Raw genomic sequence first — 19,563 nt, 5'->3', positions numbered from 1 at the left:
CGGAGCTGTAGCTGCCGGCCTATGCCAGAGCCACAGCAACGCAGGATCCGAGCCTCATCTGCAACCTACACCACAGCTCACGGCAACGCCGGATCCCTAACCCACTGAGCAAGGGCAGGGGCCGAACCCGCAACCTCATGGCTCCTAGTCGGATTCGTCAACCACTGAACCACGACGGGAACTCCTACATTACAAATTCTAGGAGTGAGATGGATACCTCTATTCGTAGCAAGATGACTCACAAAATTCAGTGAAATCAATTTTCTAATTAAAACTGGTGTTGAGTATGGCTGTTCTAATGTCCACAGAGGATTTCTGAAAGGCAAACGGGCTAGGAAACGGGGCAAGAATGCGGTAGAACACCACTCCATCAACCAAGATGCATGTTACACAACCAGAGCACTGACCTTCCAGAAAGATTCCAAATCTGACCGCTTCGTAGCCCCCTTACTTCTGCCGGTTCAACAGGTTCCTAGATGGCCTCCATCCTCCGCCCCAAGTCACTGCTCACAAAGCAGCCACCTCTCTGGTGAAGTCACTTAGGCCCTTCCAGTGTATTTCGAATATCAAAATGGATAAAGAAGAGGGGGTTTTCTCATTTTCGATTCCATTTTAAACAATTATCTTTCAAGGACAACAATGTATCTTAGAGTTTACGACGCGTAGAGGTAAAATCCCCAACAGTGGATGTACGGAGAACGGCAAGAGCAACGGCCGTGGGAACACCGCTACGAAGCAGATCGTGGGCCCTCCGTCACACGTCCCCTGTGGGAGCAGCGACCCCCACGTGGCCAGTTATCGTTAAATTCTTTCAAATTAAACAGAGCTGAGTGTTCCTCACACCAGCCACATGTCAAGTGCTTGATGGCCGGTGACCACCACACAGGGCAGTGCAGGCACAGCACGCTTCATCACTGCTGGAAGTTGCTGGATGGGGCTGTGCTAGACACGCCAGAACCATCCCGTGAAGATGGGAAATGAGGAGGGGGAGCAAGGACGAAGGCGCGAATGGAGAGCCGTCGGCAAACTCCCCCACACCGACCCACACACGTGAACGGTACCATTCCTAATGAAAGGGAGAGACTGGCCCCCCGGACACCCATCTCCCGCCTTCAAGAAACACACTTAGAAATCTAAAGGATGGAAAAGGGTCCAGGCGTACCCGGGAGATACGCCACAGTGAAGCAAGTATCTCAGCAGAGACAGTCGCGGAACTACTTGGCTTTCCCAGGGCACAGAGACGTCACATTGACACTGTGCAGCTTAGTAAGTGTGTAACAGCACCGCGTCTAAAACAGGGACTTGTCTTAATTGAAAAATACTTTATTTCTAAGAAACGCGAACCCCCACTTGACGATGTAGGCTGGCCCCAACCTTCGATTTGTAAAAAAAGCGCAGGATCTGTGAGGCGCCCTAAAATGAGGTGTGCCTGCACCCCTCGCCGTGACTGATCACAGGCTGGCCGGCATTCTAAGACCAGTTAAGTTCGGAATAAGAAAAATCGCCAGGGATAAAGAGGGACGGCCGCGACGCTAAGGGATCGGTTGATAAAAGGACATAATGATTCTAAATGGCTGGGTACCTAACAACAAATGTTCAAGCAAATCAGACCACAATGGACAGAACTAAAAGGAGAAATGGACACATCCACAACTGGAGAGTCCAACACTCCTTTCCGAGCCTGACAGAGAGAGCACGGAGACAGGGAGCAGGGAGGAGGCGGGCGATCTGAACGAGAGCATCCAACGACCTCCAACACAGTCACAGAGGACGGCACACCACACTCTCCCCAAACGCAGGGGCTACCGTCAGCAGGGACCACCTATGGAAACGGACTCACCTTATCTAAACAGTCCAGGAGTCTAAGGAGGAACCAGAATGGAAATTAGAAACTATTTCAAGTTTAGTGATAAAATCGAATCACATGAAAATCTGTGGAAGGCCGCTAAAATATTGCTTAGAGTATAATTTACAGCTTTGAATGCATATTATAAAAGAGGAAACGTCCCCCACCAGTGACCTAAGCCTCTTAGAAAAAGAACTAAAATTAAACCTAAAGAAGCAAGAAGAAAGAGAAATCAAAATATGAAACGGAAAAAGTCAATAGGAAAGAAAATCTGGGAGTTCCTGTCATGGCTCAGCAGTAACGAACCCAACTAGTATCCATGAGGATGTGGGTTCAATCCCTGGCCTCGCTCAGTGGGTTAGGGATCTGGCATTGCTGTGAACTGTGGTGTAGGCCAGCGGCTGTAGCTCTGATGCAATCCCTAGCCCGGGAACTTATATGCTGCAGGTGTAGCTTTTTCAAAAAAAAAAAAAAAAAAGCAAAAAGAAAAGAAAAAAAGAAGAAAATCTTTGGCCAAAACTGGTCTTGGAAGGACTGATGACACTGGAAAACCTTTAGCAGGAGGCATCAGAAGGAGAAGAGAGGGGAACACCGCACCGGGAATGAAGAAAAGGGTTCAGAACAGGGCGCTCAAGACCTGCCCCACAGACCTGAAAGGGAACCCAACAGGATGTGGAAGGGGTGTTTGCAACAATTAACGCCAACACCTTCAACAGCTCAGATGAAATGGACGCGCTCTACGACAGGCAAATGACCCAAATGGAGTCACAACACTCTACAGATTCTCTATTCCTTCATATTTATTTTAAATAAGCAAATGATAGCCTTCCCATCAGAAAATGCGAGGCCCAGATACTACCTGACAATGCCTAGCATTTTCTTTATGGGAAGGTTATCAATTACTTAGTTAAGAAAAAAAACCAAAACAAACAAACAAAAACACCAATCCTAAACAAACACTTTAAAACAGCAGAGAAAGAGGGACTATTTCCCCTTCATTTTATGAGGCCAGTATTACCCTGATAAATAAAGCCTGAAAAAGCTATTATAAGAAAACCACAGACAAGTATTCCTCGTGAACAATACAATAACCCTTAATTTAATTTTTAGTTCATATTTAATTCTTAAAATATTAGCAAATATATTTCAGCATTATTTATATATTCGTTTCTACATACACAGAAATCATGCTGAATTATACAGACACATATGCACACACAGGAGGAGGGTCTGTTGCGATTCTCCAGGCAAACAGCATCTATTACAAGCAGGCAAGGTTTGACTTTTGAAAAAAATCATTGTATTTCCCATATTAATAAAAGATAAAAACCACACAAACATTCAATGGATGCAAAAAAAGGTATGTGACAACACCATATATCCTTCCACGATAAAATGCATATTAGCCCACAAGAATAGAGCAGGACCTCTCCAACCTGATAAGAGGAATGTACAAAGAACCCATCCTGCCTTAATGGTGAAATGTGGGCCTTTTCCCCTAGACCAGGAAGAGGGAAGGGTACCATCCCACCCGACTCCTGCTCAGTGTGATACCGAGATCCCTGCCAGTGCGATAAGCCATGGAAAGCAGGAAGGAGATCAACAATTCTCCGACAAGGCAGTCACGGACACAGAAGATGCTAAAGCGTCCTCAGAAAAGCTCCTAGAACTAATCAATGTATGTAGCAAATTCCCGGAATACACAGCAAACTGGCAAAAAGCTCCTCTATTTTTAGTCACCAGGAAAAAAAAAAAAAAAAACTGGAAAATGAAATCAAAATACAACATTTGTAAAGAATCAAAAAAAAGCATGAAAAACTGGAGTTCCTATTGTGGCTCAGTGGGTTAAGGATCCAGTGTTGCCACAAGCCATGGGGTACAGATGCAGCTCGCATCTAATGTGGCTGTGGTGTAGGCTGGCAGCTGCAGCTCCAGTTCAGCCCCTAGCCTGGGAACCTCCATACGCTGTAGGGGCAGCCACTAAAAAAAATGAAAAACTTACAGATATATTTAAGAATACATACATCCCCAAATTACAAAACGAGCTGTGCTACTGAAGACGACACGCAGATGTGCTATGATACACATCAAGACTCAAACCCGTGAAATCTCTCTCCAAAAGGACCTGCAGAGTCAATGCAATCCCCGGTAAAATGACATGAGGCTTTTCTGGGTACAAATTAACAAGTTTATTCCGACATGTTAATACACACAAAGAAGCAAGGACAGTCCAAACAGCTCTGACAAAGACGACCAAATGGGGACATCTTGTACTAGGATACCAAGACTTCCCATAAAACATAACAATCCAGGCACGTGATGCTGGCATGAGGACAGACAAGTGGGAAGCTGAACATAAGCCAGAGCCTAGAAACAGACCGGCGCACATACAGTCAGTGCGACAAAGGGACACGGCGCTGGACTGCCTGTGCCTGCGGCACAGAACACCTTCACGAAGAAAATGAGCCGCGCACCACACGCAAAAATAAGTCAAATGGATCAGAGACCTAAATGTAGAGGCTAAAGTTATGAAGCATACAAAACAAAATATAAGCGGAGATACTGCAAGCTCAGCCTAAGAAAACATTTCTTAGGAGACTCAAAGTCTCAACTATCTACTACGTTGACAGAACGGACTTTACAAAAATGAAAAATGCCTGCTTTTAAAATGATGCTGTTAAGAAAACGAAAAAACACAGCACAGACTGAGGTGACAGTCTCAATACATTTACAGGACAAAGGACGCGTACGCAGAATTTTAAAAAATTCTTAGAATTCCGTAGTAAGAAACGATCCAATAAAGACAGAACAGGGGCAGGGCTGTGATGAAACACTTTATAACGACCGGCTGGTGAGCCTTGAAACGATGCTCCACCTCGTCCGCCATCAGGCAAACGCAAGGCAAAACCACAGTAAAACTCCGCTCTACTCCTCGTCTAACTGCTACCCTTAAAAAGCTGACAACAGCAAGGGCTGACAAGGCTGCGGAGCAACTCTGAGTCTGAACACACTGCTGGAGGTAATTCAGAGTTGCACAACTGCCCTGGGGACGTATGGACGTTTCGTACAAAGTTAAGTGCACTATGCTCCCCCAGTTCCGGGGTGGGGCCCTGGCCCAGGACAACTGAAAGCGCCGTCCACACAAACCACACGCACGCCCACAGCGCCTTCACTCCCCAACAGCCAGAAGCTGCAACGGCACGAGCGACCCTCCGCAGGAGGAGAGAGAGACGAGCTGGTTCCCCGCGCCACACGGCTCAGCAGGGAAGACGGCGCCACTGACGCATCAGCCAGGAGGGAGCTCAAGATCCCTACGCGGGGGGAACGAATGCAGACGCCCCAAAATATGTTGGACGGTTCCGTGTGCCTACAATTGGGAAGGACAAAGTTAATCAATTCATGTCTATCTGGAGCCAGGGACACGGCCCCGACTGGGGCAGCACACAATGGAACCCTCTGGGTTGGTGGTCAAAGGAGTGTGTTAATTTGTCGAGACTCATTCAACGGTACCCCTCAGGGGGACACGGTGGACATCATACCTCCACAAAGGTGGTTTTTCAAAACGTAAACACTCGCGTCTAGTTGGGTTTTCGAACAGTGGTGTGATTATAAATCCTGAGCCCACCCTCTCTGTGTTCGAATCTTGAATCATGCACGTGGCGGCGGGCGGTGTTGAGGGCAGTGGAGGCGCGATCCCTCACTGTTACAGAAAAGAGGTACCAACACGGAGAGGGGAACACCCGGAATTTCCTCCGAGGGACAAACCGGAGTAAGAGGTTCATCGCGAACCATGGTTTTTAGCAGCTAAGAACTGACAGACACAAACACATAAATAAGTACATGTGTTTACACACGCACACACAAGTTTCTTAGCTCTGCTGGATAAACATGCCTTGGACACACGTTCCCACGGAGCAAGCAAGGTCCACGAGAAGCACAACGGATGAGACATCTTAGCTACGAGAGGGTGTGTGGCCTTGCAAAGAGCCCTGGTAGCTAACACACACAGTCTGACCTCTGGTACGAGTGTAATACCGCATGTGGGGAAGCCGTGCGCTCTGGTGAAAACGTCTAAAGACTCCTCAGGGCTATGGAAGACCCTGGCTGGGAAAGGCAACGGGCACACGTGGAGCCAAGAGCACGCCTACCACACAGAGGCTGGCTGGATCTGGGGGCGACCAGGATTCCCCAGAGAAAAGGCTGATTTCCTCACGGGGCCCAGGGAAAGGAGGAGCTACACCTGGATCCTCTTAATAGCACCCACACTAAGGGTGCGCTGCGAGAATGACGGGGACATGAAAGTCAGACACAAGAGCCACCTCGCGTGCCCCCGCCGGCCCATCTTGGACAACTCATCAAAAGAATTCATCATAATAAAGAAGAGAAACCTGGTAAATAAACGATCCAGGAGTCCACAGCGATGTGAGTGTGTGGACGACGGGGGAGCAGGACGGGCTGTCCACGCCGAAGGAAGGACGAGCTCGGCCGTCGGCGTGCGGCAAATCCAGTGAGCGAGACCTTCCCGGGCAGAGGGCACGTGATTCCCAGAAGCACCCTAATCACAGAGGAGTGAGCAGCACTTTGCAGGGGGCACCGACCTTACCAGGTGGGCACCTCTACATCACCAGCATCAGGCGTACAGAGGGCACAACCCCACCCCCGGGACCTTCCTGTCCGAAATCGGGGTCTGATCGTGAACAGGCAACAGAAGCTCCACCTCAGGGAGGTCGTACACTAAGACTGGCTTATATTCCCCCAAAGTTCCAGGTTGTCAAGAAAGCTGAGAAGCGGTTCCAGGTTTAAGGCGAATGGAGGGGCTGGACAACTCACTGCACCGCACCGATGGAGTGGGTCCTGCTCTGGACCCCGGGCTGAGGCTGGACCGCGGCGGAGGGTTGGATGTGACTGCATCTGTGGGAACATCCTCCTTCTGTGCAGGTGAACACTGTCCCTAGGAAATACGCACTGGAGCACGGGAAAAGGCCAGGGGAGATCTTGGGGAAACTGGTAGATCCACAGCAGAGATCTCTGAAAAAACTCCTTCCCTGTTCTTTTGCTCCTCCCTGCAGAAGAGACCCACAGGGGAGGTCAAAACCAGACACGTCTGTGGACAGGCTTACTAAGCTGACCACTGACTGCCCGCTGTGTAGCCCTGATGCAGCCAGGTGCCCAGGCGGGCCCTCTCCTTCCAGAAGCACTACCCCCAGCTTGCATGGCTAATCCTCCTCCGGGCCCACCTTAAATATCCCTTTCTAGGGGGCCTGCTCCAACCCCTCCTCTCAAGGTTGTTTCCACAGCTCTCTTGAGCTCAACTTAATACAGTTTGAAGAAATTCATGGTTTAATTTCTCCAACATGGGTCCCATGCAGAGAGGAATACACCCGCCTGGTCTGCTGCTGTGTGTGTGATGCCTACCATGAGATGTGGCACCGAAAACTCAGTGAAATGTCAGATGGAAATCCAAGAAAAATAAATCTCTTTAAAGAAGAGCTTTAAAAAGTCTCTCGGGATAGCAAAGAAGTTCTACTCATGTAACACTGATTTCTTTTCCCAAGTCAGTGCCCCTTCACAGCAAGAGTCCTGACCCTACCTTGGTTACAAACTGGGCATTCTGAGAAATTCCAGCAATGCTTCAGTCCAGGAATCACCAGCGCAGCCCTGCAGCAGCCTCCACGGGCGCCCCTCACATCCAGGATGGCAGGGTGTGCAGAGCACAGCAGGCACAGCTGCTGCCTGGAGGAGGAGGCCTCGTGAAGCTGCCTGAGGGCTGCTGCTCTCTGGGGCCTGCAGCTTCAGGTTAATGCTGGTGGAGCCCTGAACTGGAGGAGCCGAAGGATGGGGCCAGGAGGGATAAGCCTGGGCTGCTCAGTGCTGCACAGCAGGAAGTCGGCTGTGACAGCAAGTGGCAGTCTTCCTGGGAGCCCCTCCTAGTCCAGAGAGCAGAGAGGCAAGAATGGATCTGCAGTGCACAGTGACAAAGGAGAGCCAGGCCCCTCCCCTCCCAAACTGCTTCAGGGGGGACAGAAGCTGTCCCCGAGGCACCTTGCTGGCACAGTGCAGCTGTTTCACTAAGGAAGTGCCCTTCTTCCCAGCCTGGGCAAGGCCTCCATGCCTACCTCCCCTTCTCATCCTTCTTCCTCCCTCCCCACCCAGCTGTCCTCCCGGCATACCAGCCTCGCCAGCCCAGCATCTTCACGGTGGGCACACAGCCCCTGCCGGCCACATCTGACCACCCCGCCTCCACCAACCCCGACCCTATGGCCACACTTTAACCGCACAATTAACTGCAAGATGGGGTTGAGCCATTTTGCAAACTGCAGCAAGCAGCCCATCATCCCCTGCAAACCAGAGGCTGCACTGCCCAGCAGCAGAAGCCCACCTCCCTCTCCGAGTCTGGAGTGTAGCCCCAAAGCCCCTCCACACCTGCTTCCCAGCACCAGACGCTGTCCCAGCAGCATCCTCCTGCATCTAGAACCCGAGTCCCCCCTCCATCCTCCTGCAGCAGCGAGGCCCTGCGGGGCAGCTCGGGCCCTGTGGCGAGGGTGGCAGCGGCGGCAGCAGGGCCTCCTCCCCGAGGCCGGGTTTCCGCTGCCAACTCCAAGGGAAAACAAACCCAATTTCGAGGCCTGAGAAACAAGGGGGGAATTGACTGCCACTCAAAAGCACGGCTGCCGACACAGGCCTTTTACTCGACGCGGTGAAAAAGGCTGTTTATGTCGAAGGCAGGACGCGCACGAGAGCCCGCAAACCTCTCCTCGGCGGAGCCAGAACGCTCTGCGCCCCAGGGAGGCTCCCGGCGGCGAGGAGGGCGAGTGCACGCGGCAGCGGCGGGGAGACCCCAGCCCACACTCCAGACCCGGGAGCCTCTGGCGTTGGGCCTGGCGTGAACGTCGGACCTGAGGGCTGGTGTCAATTTAAATGCATCGAACACCAGAAAAATGCCCCCAACCAGGGCTTCAAACTTGTATAGCACATTTCCACTCAAGCCAACTAGATGGCCTGTCACAGCTGACACGGCTCGTCAAAAGTTACCCTCCACTGCTCATGGGCAACGGCAAGGTCAAAAGACCACGCGCAGCAGCCGACCCGCCCCGCTTCCCCCTCCGAGCAGAGCAGCGGATACTGAACTCTGAAATGACAAGACAGGGTGGCTTGAAACGGCTGCCAAAGAAACGGCAGCTGCGCAAGGCCGTGGACGGCGCGGCGCGGCAGGGCCGGGCTCCCCGACAGTCGGGCCCCAGGCCGCCCGGCGCGCACGGAGCCCAGAGGACACGCCGCGGCGCGAAAGGCCCAGCCACAGAAGGGCTTCTCCCCGCGCACCCGCAGCCGCAGGATCAAGGGATGGGAGGGGGCGGGGGCGTCGCCGGCTAACGGGCTACTGCGTGCAGGGCCTCGGCGGGAAGGTGAGGGTGCTGGAGAGGACGGTGACGCCTCCGTGCAGCGACACGAGCATACGCGATGCCGCTCCACTGCGCAGGCACCTAACAGCGGCAAAGACGGTGGGTGGATATTATCCCAGTGAAAAACAAGCCACTTAGCTGAGAGCACAGCAGCAGAGAGCGAGCATCCCTTTCAGCTCCGAGCTCCCTTTTGCGCCCAAAGAACCCAGGTTGCAGCGGGAGGTGAAAGGGGCAGGCAGGAAGAGGCGTGTGGGCGCGGCCCCCCGGGGGGGCAGGCACCTTCTGGTCACCGGGGCTGCCGCAAAGGCCTGACGAAGCCAGAAGGACATGAGGTATCTTGTTGCTGAAGAATCAGTGTCACTGGAAGCGTCTGTGTAACGGGGGCGGGGGTGCCTGATAACTTAAATGGTGAACATTTTCGACCTTTTTATGCTAGAAGAAACACTGATACTGTACAATTTCAAAAGAAAGAACACGTGAGGACATGGCATGTTTGGGGGTTAGCCCAGCCGTACCCCCAAAGTCAGGGTGGGGGCAGGGACCTCAGTCAGGTGCAGGCACGTGCCTGTCCCCGCCATCCAGACACGCAAGGAAAGGGGCACCGCCTCTGGGGACGGGGCCCAACCCAAGTGCCAGCTGGGTGCCCAGGCCACATGGACAAGGCTGGACTCACCAGGGGACGTGTGGACCAAGCACATGTCCTGTCATCTTGTTTTTCATTAGGAGTAAAGAGCATTCGTTATCTACCGGACTCCTGCAAAACGACTTCCTCCTGGTTGTATTCTGCAGGCCAGTCCTCGGGGAGCTCTCGTCCCTGTTGGACCCAAGAGACTAAAGAAGGTTCTGTGTTTGCGCTGTTTCCAGAACAGACCCTGAAGGCCCTGGCTGGCTCCAGTCTCCCTCAGCCACGATGTTCCAAACAACTCGTCACATGGTTTCCCCATCGCAGTGCAAACGTGGATTAAAAGAATAAAATGAGGCGTTCCGTTGTGGTTCAGCGGAAGTGAAGCCAACTAGCATCCATGAGGACACACGTTCGTCCCCCGGCCTTGCTCAGTGGGTGAAGGATCTGGTGTTGTCATGAGCTGTGGTATGAACTTCCGTATGCCATGGCAGCGGCCCTAAAAAGACCAAAAAAAAAAAAAAGAGTAAAATGATAGTAACGTTTTATACAGACCGGCCCCTAGGAAGCCTGCAGCCCTAACGTGGTGTGTAACCACTGGAAGTATGGCCTGAGCAATACTAAAAAATGCAACCAAAGCTCTGACCTGAACCACGAGAGAGTCTGAGCACTGCTCCAGAGGCGTGGGGCCGGCGGGGAGGGAAGGGCCATGGATACCTGGAGCTGGTGCGAGGGTCCCGGGCAGCCTGCCACCCAGACGAAGTGCTCCCTCGAGATGCCCTCCAAGATGATTCCGAAACAGTGGGGTGGTAAATGCCTTGCCTTGCCCATCACTGAAGTCTTTGTCACCAGCGTGGTTTCCCTGGTAACTGTTTACATACACGGGGGCCTCTACCCAGCAGGGCCGTGGAGGAAAGAAGCCTGCTTCCCATGTGACCCTGCCCACGACAGCTAATGTATGGAGTGTGCATTCATGTGAGTAGGTAGGAAAGGAGACAAAGACACACAGGCTTTAACTCTATAGTTAGGGTGGGAGCCTTCCAGACGCCTCTGCAGGGCCTACCCACCATAACCGAGCTCGGGAGGGTTCAGAGCTGCATCCGTGGCCGCGTGCCCTGTGCGAGAAGCATCTCACCCACCGCTACAGTCCTCCAGCGGGCAGTGAGGGTCCCAGGCCTGGCTGACATGGGAGACAAGGGTCGGGGGAGCCCGGCCCCAATCCGGGATGGTGCTGAAGGCGGTGCCAGCTCCGGAGAGGCCTACAGAGTGGGCTGTGACCTCACTTGCACCTGGTCACTGTGCAGGCCCTGGCTTCCCCTCGGGTTAGCCTTGCCTTTCACACTTGCTTAGAGGTCAAGGTCAGCAGTCTGCCCCAGTAAGTCCTTTGCATGCAACCTGCATCTGAGTGTGTTTCCAGGGATCTCTGAGGACACGCCCCTTTTATTTCTACCATCTGATGCGGCCTCGTTGGATCTATACGCTGTAAACACTGCAAAATAAACACACCTAAAGTGTGAAACACCAATGCCTAAGACCTCGGGGCCCAGTGAACTGCTGCCCGTGACCCTGTTGTCTGGAACCGTCAGTTCATTTATTCAGCAGACCCTCTGAGCACCCACTGTGTGCTAGAGTCTATTCTGGACCCAAGAGACAGAGCAGGGAGCCAAACAGGAAGAGGCTCTGTCTTTATGGAGGCTGAGTTCCAGCAGGAGAGGCAGGCAATCAAATAAATCATGAATTACATGCGAGACGGGGGCTTTGCAAACTTTCCTGTGGGGCCAGATAGAGTTGTTCCTCAGTATCCATGGGAGGTTGGCTCCAGAACCACCCACAAATACCAAAACCCAAGGATGCTCAAGCCCCTCCCACGAGGTGGTACAGCAGAGCCGGCTGATGCGTCTTCCGGTTCCTCAGCTGGTTGAACCCCCAGGGACGGGTGTGGGGGGCTGACTGTGATGCTTATTTCAGGCTCGTGGGTCATTCTGCCTTTATTATAACCGCTTGACCCTGGCCTTGTAGCCAAAAGTACAGACAATGTTCATGGCTGTATTTCAATAAAATTGTATTTACAAAAACAGGTAGTCAGCCTCCAGCCTTAGCTGGCAAACTCCTCTTTTAGGTTGTTTTTTTAAAAGCAGGAAACAGAGAGCAGGAGTACAATTGTGGGGCTGGGGGCCTCAGTGCACACGGCAGGGGACCCAAGGAAATGACAGGCAGCTGTGTGAAGGGGTGCAGCGATCAAGTGTTCCAGGCAGGGGGGCCAGCACGTGCAAAGGCCCTGGGGCGGGGGAGGCTTGGTGAGCTCTAGGAACAGCCAGGAGGCAACACTGCTGGAGCAGAGGGTGGGGGAAGCTGGTGACTGGTTCAGAGAAGAAGGGCCGGGAGACTTCAGACTGACAGATCCCATAGGCCCTACTAGGTCTGTGGCTTTAATACAATGATGGTGAAACTGATAAACACTAAGGTGAAATTATTGTAAGATCATAGTGTCTTGAAAAATCAATGTATTCTAATGTTAAAAATATTTTGATACATTTTAGGTCTTTGAAAACTCTAATGCACATACAGATGATATTGATAACTCTAACTGGGATACTTAAACACATGAGAACATACGCTCAAATAATCCAAATAACAGCTTACTGAATATGGAAATACCTCCAAAGTCACGGCGTTCAGTACCTGCCTGCGGCTTTCCGTTACCTCTTCTGCTTTTCGAACCTAAACTCGAGGGCACAGATGTCACCTGGAGTCTTCCTGCCCCCTGTCTCCATCCTTCCCCTTGCTGCCAAGCTTCGGGGCCTTTTTCTCGAGGCCTCGCTCAGACACGGCCTCCGCCAGCACCCCCCACCCCCCCCGCAAGGGCACGTGGCGTGAGGCCTCCTGTTCCTGCTCCATCACACTCGGAACACCACTCGCTGAAAGCACTTGGGCACCGGCCTCCTCAGACCGCGAGCTCTGGGCTGCTTGTCCTGGCCCTTGCAGGTGGCACGAAAGCATCCGCTTGAAGCCAAGGACTTGGCATCTCCTGGTCCTTACCTCATCACCTTCCGCACAAGGCTCAAGGGCAGCAGGGTGCCCCCCCTACCCCCAAGCAGGTGGGCCAGCACTGCACCCAGTCATTCTTCACCCTGGGGTGACACACACCACCTGGGGACCCAGAGAGACCACAGCCACCAGAGAGCACACTGGATCTGCAGCACCAGAGCCTGGGCTGATGGGAAAGGGGCGAGGAGAGGAGAGCTGAGGTGACCTCCTCCTCGGGGCCAAGCCCCTCATCAGCCTCTCCAAATCATTTCCCACCTGCGCTGTCACAGGTGTCACAGGCACAGCCGCACCTGCAACGCCGCCCAGCCCAGCCCTACTGGGGAGAGATCCAGGGTTCAGTGTGCAGAAAGCACCTTGTCTTCCAGCCGCCACTGGCAATGACACAAGAGCGGGCCCCCCAAAGGGACACCGTGCATTACTTAAACATGCTTTATTTCCCTTAAAGCAACGGCTACATCTCATTCTAAACAAACGGCACGAGAAAACTGAAGCAGAACCCACATCCACCCTGTGAGCTGGAAGTGAAAGGAGGCAGCGGTGAGACACGGGCGGAGGACGCAACAGGGTCTCACCTCGTGCTTTGAAACAGTTCCTATACTCTCACTTCGAACCCTCCCCCAGCAAGACAGGCAAAATCCCTGAAAACAGCTGAGGTAATTATTGTGCTCATCAACGTTTTTCATGGAATAACATAAAAGCAAGAGGCCACCAGGTGAAGGACTAGACTATTAAGTAGAAAAACTAAATTGGAGCGCATATAATTATATGCGAAGAGATTATGCCTATTTTAATATAAATAAAACTTTTTAAGCGTAAGATAAAAAGCCATGCCTCAATACACCAGCTTTCCCACAGAACACATGCAGTTCAAACGATGCTCCTCGTTTCACGACAACGTTATTTGCTTTATTTCAGACGTCTTACTGTGTAGACCCTCAGCGATGGGCGAGAGCAGAAAGGCTCAGTACATCTCGAGGTGAGCAGTCTGGCCTCGCGACACGGTGCGAACGCGGAATTCCCAGCCTGCTCTCCCGCCCATTACCACCGGCTCCATGACTAACTTCAGCAGACCCCTCTGTGCAGAAAGTATTTCCACACTCTGCTCCAGGCTAAACATTCTTCCGTGTATATACTAGTAAATTCAACAGCCTCTTTAACATCCGAGAACGAATTACTGACACGTCATTTTTTGCTCCGTATGGCAAGTCAACGTGGCAACCCTGTTCTTTTCTATTATAAACACGTGCTGTACCTCAGCTCCAAGTCGTTTTGGTTGCTGATACAAGATTCATAATGGCTGTCAGAATCTGCAATTTTCCCTTTTGTTTTATGAGGTCAGGCAATATTACATGCACTGATATATTCCATTTTCCCAGCTGAAAACCTTCTCATTTGAGCCCGACAGGTTGAGGGAGTTATGATTTTGCAACCTCGCATGTGAAACACGGTACGAGGGGGCAGGTGGCTAACCCCACGCCCTCCTCTTGCTCTTGTCCACTGGCAACAGTAAATTAAACTGTCAAAAATGGAATTGTCCTGTCATCAACAAAGCTATAGCTTCACAAGTATTGCAACATCAGATATATTTCTAATTCTGCATTTCCCTGCACCTGTAATTTCATCAGAAATTCGCACTGGACCATGGTGAGAAGCTGTCCAAGGGACACTGGCATTGTGAATTCCTTTAGAGGTTTGACATGGCATTTCACAGACAGAAATTAATGAGCAATTCCGGCAATTTGTAATATATATAAAAAGGGTGTTCAGTGTGAGGTCCTGACCTTCAGAAGGACCCTTTAAAACGGCAGAAATGCTAACGTGGATGTGACATGCTGCGTGGCAGAGTGAAAGGAAATTACAAGCCACTCTGCAAACACAACAAAGCAAAACACGAACACTCCGGCAACAACCCTCCACCTGAAAGTTACTCAATGGTCACCGCGTCCAGGGGCCTAGACTGCCGTTAAAATGCTTGCGATCAGGACTGAAATAAGGGCTCTTCACGAGTGATTTAATGTAGAATGGACCTTCAGACCCAAGTCCAGCGTCCGGAGACCATCCGTTTGACCCGCAGGGACTGTCCACATGGCCCCGGGTTCCTCCCGGTAACTCTGCCGCTGGTGCTCCTACGGGAGGAGAGGCGACTGCCCGCCTCCCCCCCAGGCCTGCGGTGTGTGGCTCCAGGTCTCCCTCAAGATGCCTCGCTCCGACCATTTCTGCCCACAGGTCCGCCGGGAATGCGGCCAGCAAGCCACTCCCTCATGAGCGGAACAGGAGTCAAGCACCCTCCACCTGCCGTCCCCACCCCCACCCCCACCCCCAGGCGCTCCCAGGGGACGCTCCCCGCTCAGGGCCCTCATTCAGCAAGTGGATGAGGCATCCTCTGAGCAGCCCTGCAAGCTTGCAACATAAAAAACAGGCTTCTCTAACCTGTTTCGAAATAACAAAGTCACGAGTCTGGTTGTTCTTAATTAAATATTGCAATCAAATATCGTTATAGATTATCTCTACCAAAAATTCATTGCTTATCAATCATTATGCTCCAGACAGGAAGTTAAATTGAGATGAGGAATCATTTCACAGCTTAATACAGTCAAAGTGACTCAATATTCCTTTATTAATTCTCATTTAATATCACTTTAAATTGCTGCCATTATTATCCTACCGTAGACGAAAGATTCTGTGTAATTAGTCTGTATTAAGCCCTTTTTATTTATAAGGAGCCAAATAAACAAACCCACTTTAATTACCTGGGCTCCACAATATTGATCTGAGCATCAAAATTTAATATGACTTTATTTCAAATTTCCATATGACTAGTATTTAAATGTGTTCCAGCAATAACAATTTTGCAGGCACAAATGACTTTTCATTCAAAGTATGTAAATGACTGCCTAGCGCTGGGGAGCACAAGGCTTTCTGTGCCCACAGCATGTTTGCGGAGACCTCAGGGGCCTCCCTGCTCCGAGCTTTGCTCCCTAAGATGGCAGGAAAAGCCACCAATTACCCAAAGAGACAAAAGTCAACGAAGAGAGGGAGGCTTCTCCCTCCCAAACCGTGTTCTCGCCACTCCAGTACATGGTGTTAACGACATACAAATTTTGAGGTCATTACATATAAACAGGAGCGGAAAGCCAGCCAGGCAGGCAGGCAGGCAGGATGTGCGGACGTCAGCGTTTCAAGGGCTCTCCTAATCCCACAATGCAAGTTTCGGCATTATTGTCTCAATTTAACTTGCATTAGTACCTAGCACCTTGATTACACTGTTGGGCGGTAATCTTCGCCTGCACATGCCATCATTACTTGTGTCAAGCCTCTTGAGTTGCTATGAATACTATGTTGTTTTACGAGAGACAGGAAATTAGTGCCAGCCCCTAGAGTTTTGGGTGCTTAACACTGAAGCACTACGCAGCCCTCGAAAATCCCACAACAAATCCTTGTTTAGTGCCACATGGAGATAAGGACTTTGCCGCAGCACTGGAGCATAAATAACTCATGTCCCTCTTTATTTGTAAATGTCAAAAAAAAATCACTGCTCTTTAATGTTGCTTCTTATACAAACACAGCAGAACCTGTCTCTGCAGCGGCGCGAGCGCTCACCAGTTGAGTAAGACGGTCTGACGCCGACCGCAGCGCCGAGCTGAGACCCGAAACAAAGGAATGTCCGGAACACGTGTTTGAGGATTATCGTGAAATGCTGTTTTGGATGTATTTTTAATAAAAATGAACTTATCAAATACAGGGAAACATGGCGTAGTAACACGAGCCTGTCCTCCAGAGGACAATAAAGTAGGGAAAAAATGGTGCCTCACATGGACTGCATTTTCAATGTTTTTTTAAATATGATCCACTATGTTGTTGAAAAGAATTATTTTCTGGTATTGGAGGGATTTCTGCATTGTCTTTATTCTGTTTACACAGCAAATGAAACCTACAATATGAATAGGTGAATTCCCTAGGGAGAAAACGAAATTCAGAAATGATGTACAGATGGGGACGGGGCCGTGAAAACAGAATATAAATTAATGTGCCCTCAACAGCCACATCTGGAATGGAACCGGCCAAATAAATAATTTTGACATTAAAAGAAATTAAAGATCAGGCAGTGCAAATAGTAGAATAAGTTGTTTTTTTTTTTTTAAAAAAGAAATACCATTAGTTTACAATATGTTTGAAATGGCATTCAAAATAAAATAATCAAGAAATTCAGGCCAAAAACAGGGCCTGGATGTGTTTTTCTCTTTCCTGCTTTCCTCTCTCTCTCTCAATAGCTAGTAATAACCTATTCGAAATATCACTCCTACAGAAGGGTTCCCATGTCTTCTTGCCTTTTAAAAGTTCTCTTATTTATCTGTACGGAGAGACAGGAGGTACTGAAGTGCTGCATCTTGAGCTTGTTCACGTGTGATGAAATATTAAAAATAAATCTCAGAAGGCAAACAAATAATCCCGTGCCTGCTACACAGCAGGGAAGCTCGGCTCCCACTTAAGGGCTCGACACTGAAACTGTGGCCCCACTTCGCCTGCCCCTTTGCCAGCTTTATTCCTGCAGCCCGAGGCAGACCAAACAAAGAGAAAACCACGTCTCCGGCAGCCCCCTCGCGAAGGCCGGGGTAAGGACCGCCCGGGACACCGTTCCGAAAAGGAGGCGAGGCCCCGGGGTCCCAGCCAGCCGGCCAGGAGGGCCGTGGCCGGGTGCGGGCAGGGCCTGCTGGGGCGCCCCGTCCTCCCTCCCGGAGAGCCCCGCGGGAGCCGCTCCTTTCATTACCCGGCCCGGGAGAGTGGGCGCCTCCCGAGTTCTCAAATGAAGCCAATTTTGAAAAATGGCTTCTGACAGGCCCATAAAACTTGCATGAAGTGACCAAATGGGTGCTCCTCGGCCCGCCGACGCCCCGAGTCACAAGTCGGAGAAGGCAGCACATTAACGACTGCTAAATTCTCCAAGCACAGGCCTCTGGAGCCGAGGCGAACTCCCTGTCACCAAATCTTCACCGTCCGCTGCATACGGAAAGAATTTTTTTCAGAAGATAAAGTATTTTTCTGAGTGTAACAACAGGCATGACTTATTTCAGAATTAAGTGCTCGGCTCTCTGGTGCTTTGGGAAATGTAAACTACAATTTTTACTCCAAATCCACAATCCACTTCACTGGCTTGTGCTCTCCAAAGGCCTCGGCAGCCCCATCAGATGACGAGCATCTTAGAGAGTGCTTTGGTAAATCATACAAACGAGAGGAGGGGAGACAAAGCCATTCCTCTCCCCATTTTATCAAATCCGTAAACTGATTTATAAACTGCTTTCGGTAGAAAATACACACCAAGCTAGAAACATACAGCGCCGATTCTTAAAAAGTCAGATCTCCCAGGCGCACGCAGCAAACCACGACCAGAGAGGTCAGGGGGCCGCGCCCGCCAGGCCGCCAGCCCCCACGGAGCCCACGTGAGGAAGGAAGGGGGCCGGGCCCCAAGTTCGGAACTCAGGCCCGAGGTCTGGGCAGCACCTTTCCAGACTCCGGAATCATCTTAGTTTTAAATTACGCAAAAATGACTGATGATTTCAATACAGCACTTACATAAAAGAAAGTTTTATTCTTCGCAGGGTACGTGCTGGTATTTTTTGTACCCGACAAGCTGCCCATACAAGAAGCCTAATATTCTTGCCAACAAAGGCATTTGAAATTAGCAATTGCTTTTAGAAACTTTAATTACAATTTTAAAATGCTATTTCTGCTCTATAATAGATTCCAATTGTTTCAGTATTATCTGGCTTGCAAATAAAATCTACAGTAGATGACAATATTCCCAGGATTAATCACTCTTGAAATTCTAATATGCTCTTGAAATACCAAATAAAAAAGACAGCAATGCTGTTGATGTACGGAAAGCGTCTTGCTTTTTGCAGTTTGCTATTATTATGCATATCCAGGTAGAAAGTTAATTAACCCAAAGCTTAAGCTAATTATGATAGCAGAATGCTATCAACCCAACGCGCTCAGTCAGACAGCTGTCCGGAATTTCATTTGCTAATCATTTGTCTTTTGGCTGAGCATATGGTACATTTTCATGCTATCAGAGGAACAACAAACAGCTGAAAATCATTAACTAAAAACAATGTGCATAAAATCAGAAGCAGTTTTTTATACAGCTTTGTGTCAGACAAAAAGCCAGATCCTTGCCCTATAAAAATTAATGATTATTTTGGTTCTTGTCACTTAAAAAATTTTAGCTGATAATGCAATAAATATGTGACAAGAATTTCAGTTGTGTCAATTACCTGTTTATATGACTTTGCAAAAATAGTCTGTGTTTATAACAAGGGCATTATAATAAATAGGTGTGGGGGGAGATTATAAAAGACATTTATCTAGATGTCTAAGGAGTTGAAATTAGCTTCTGAGGAAAAGCTGTTTTCTTGTTGTGCTAAACACTCAGTATCAGCACACTAAAACACTGAAGATGACTTTTTAAATTGCAGAGTGAAATGTATGAAATATATTTGCACACATTCCCGAAGCAGTATGTGACATTTCTAAGACCATCCTGAAATCTGTGCAGACCTCAGAAAGCTGCGTAAATCACAGCACAAAGTTCACCTCGGTGTGGAGCCGGGGTTGGGGTGGGGGGTGCAGGAAGGACCTCCGGAGATGCC

General features: G+C 50.2%; 1 protein-coding gene across 5 annotated transcripts in view; it reads right to left on the bottom strand.

Annotated features, from left to right (window-relative positions):
* Positions 1 to 19,563, bottom strand: part of MGMT (O-6-methylguanine-DNA methyltransferase) — a 273,852-nt gene that overhangs the window by 130,571 nt on the left and 123,718 nt on the right. The window contains exon 1 of one of the 5 annotated variants that reach the window (XM_047762095.1): positions 9,920 to 10,249. The exons of the other annotated variants lie outside the window; for them this stretch is intronic. Coding sequence (XP_047618051.1) covers positions 9,920 to 9,966 — 47 coding nt within the window. The 5' untranslated portion in view covers positions 9,967 to 10,249. Of the gene's footprint in view, positions 1 to 9,919; positions 10,250 to 19,563 lie in introns of those variants that run through there. 5 annotated transcript variants of the gene reach the window in all.

Source organism: Phacochoerus africanus, chromosome 15 (genome assembly GCF_016906955.1).
Source record: "Phacochoerus africanus isolate WHEZ1 chromosome 15, ROS_Pafr_v1, whole genome shotgun sequence".
NCBI lineage: Eukaryota > Metazoa > Chordata > Mammalia > Artiodactyla > Suidae > Phacochoerus > Phacochoerus africanus.
Note: the sequence above shows the minus strand (reverse complement) of the source record. Positions and strands in the feature narration are given on the sequence as shown.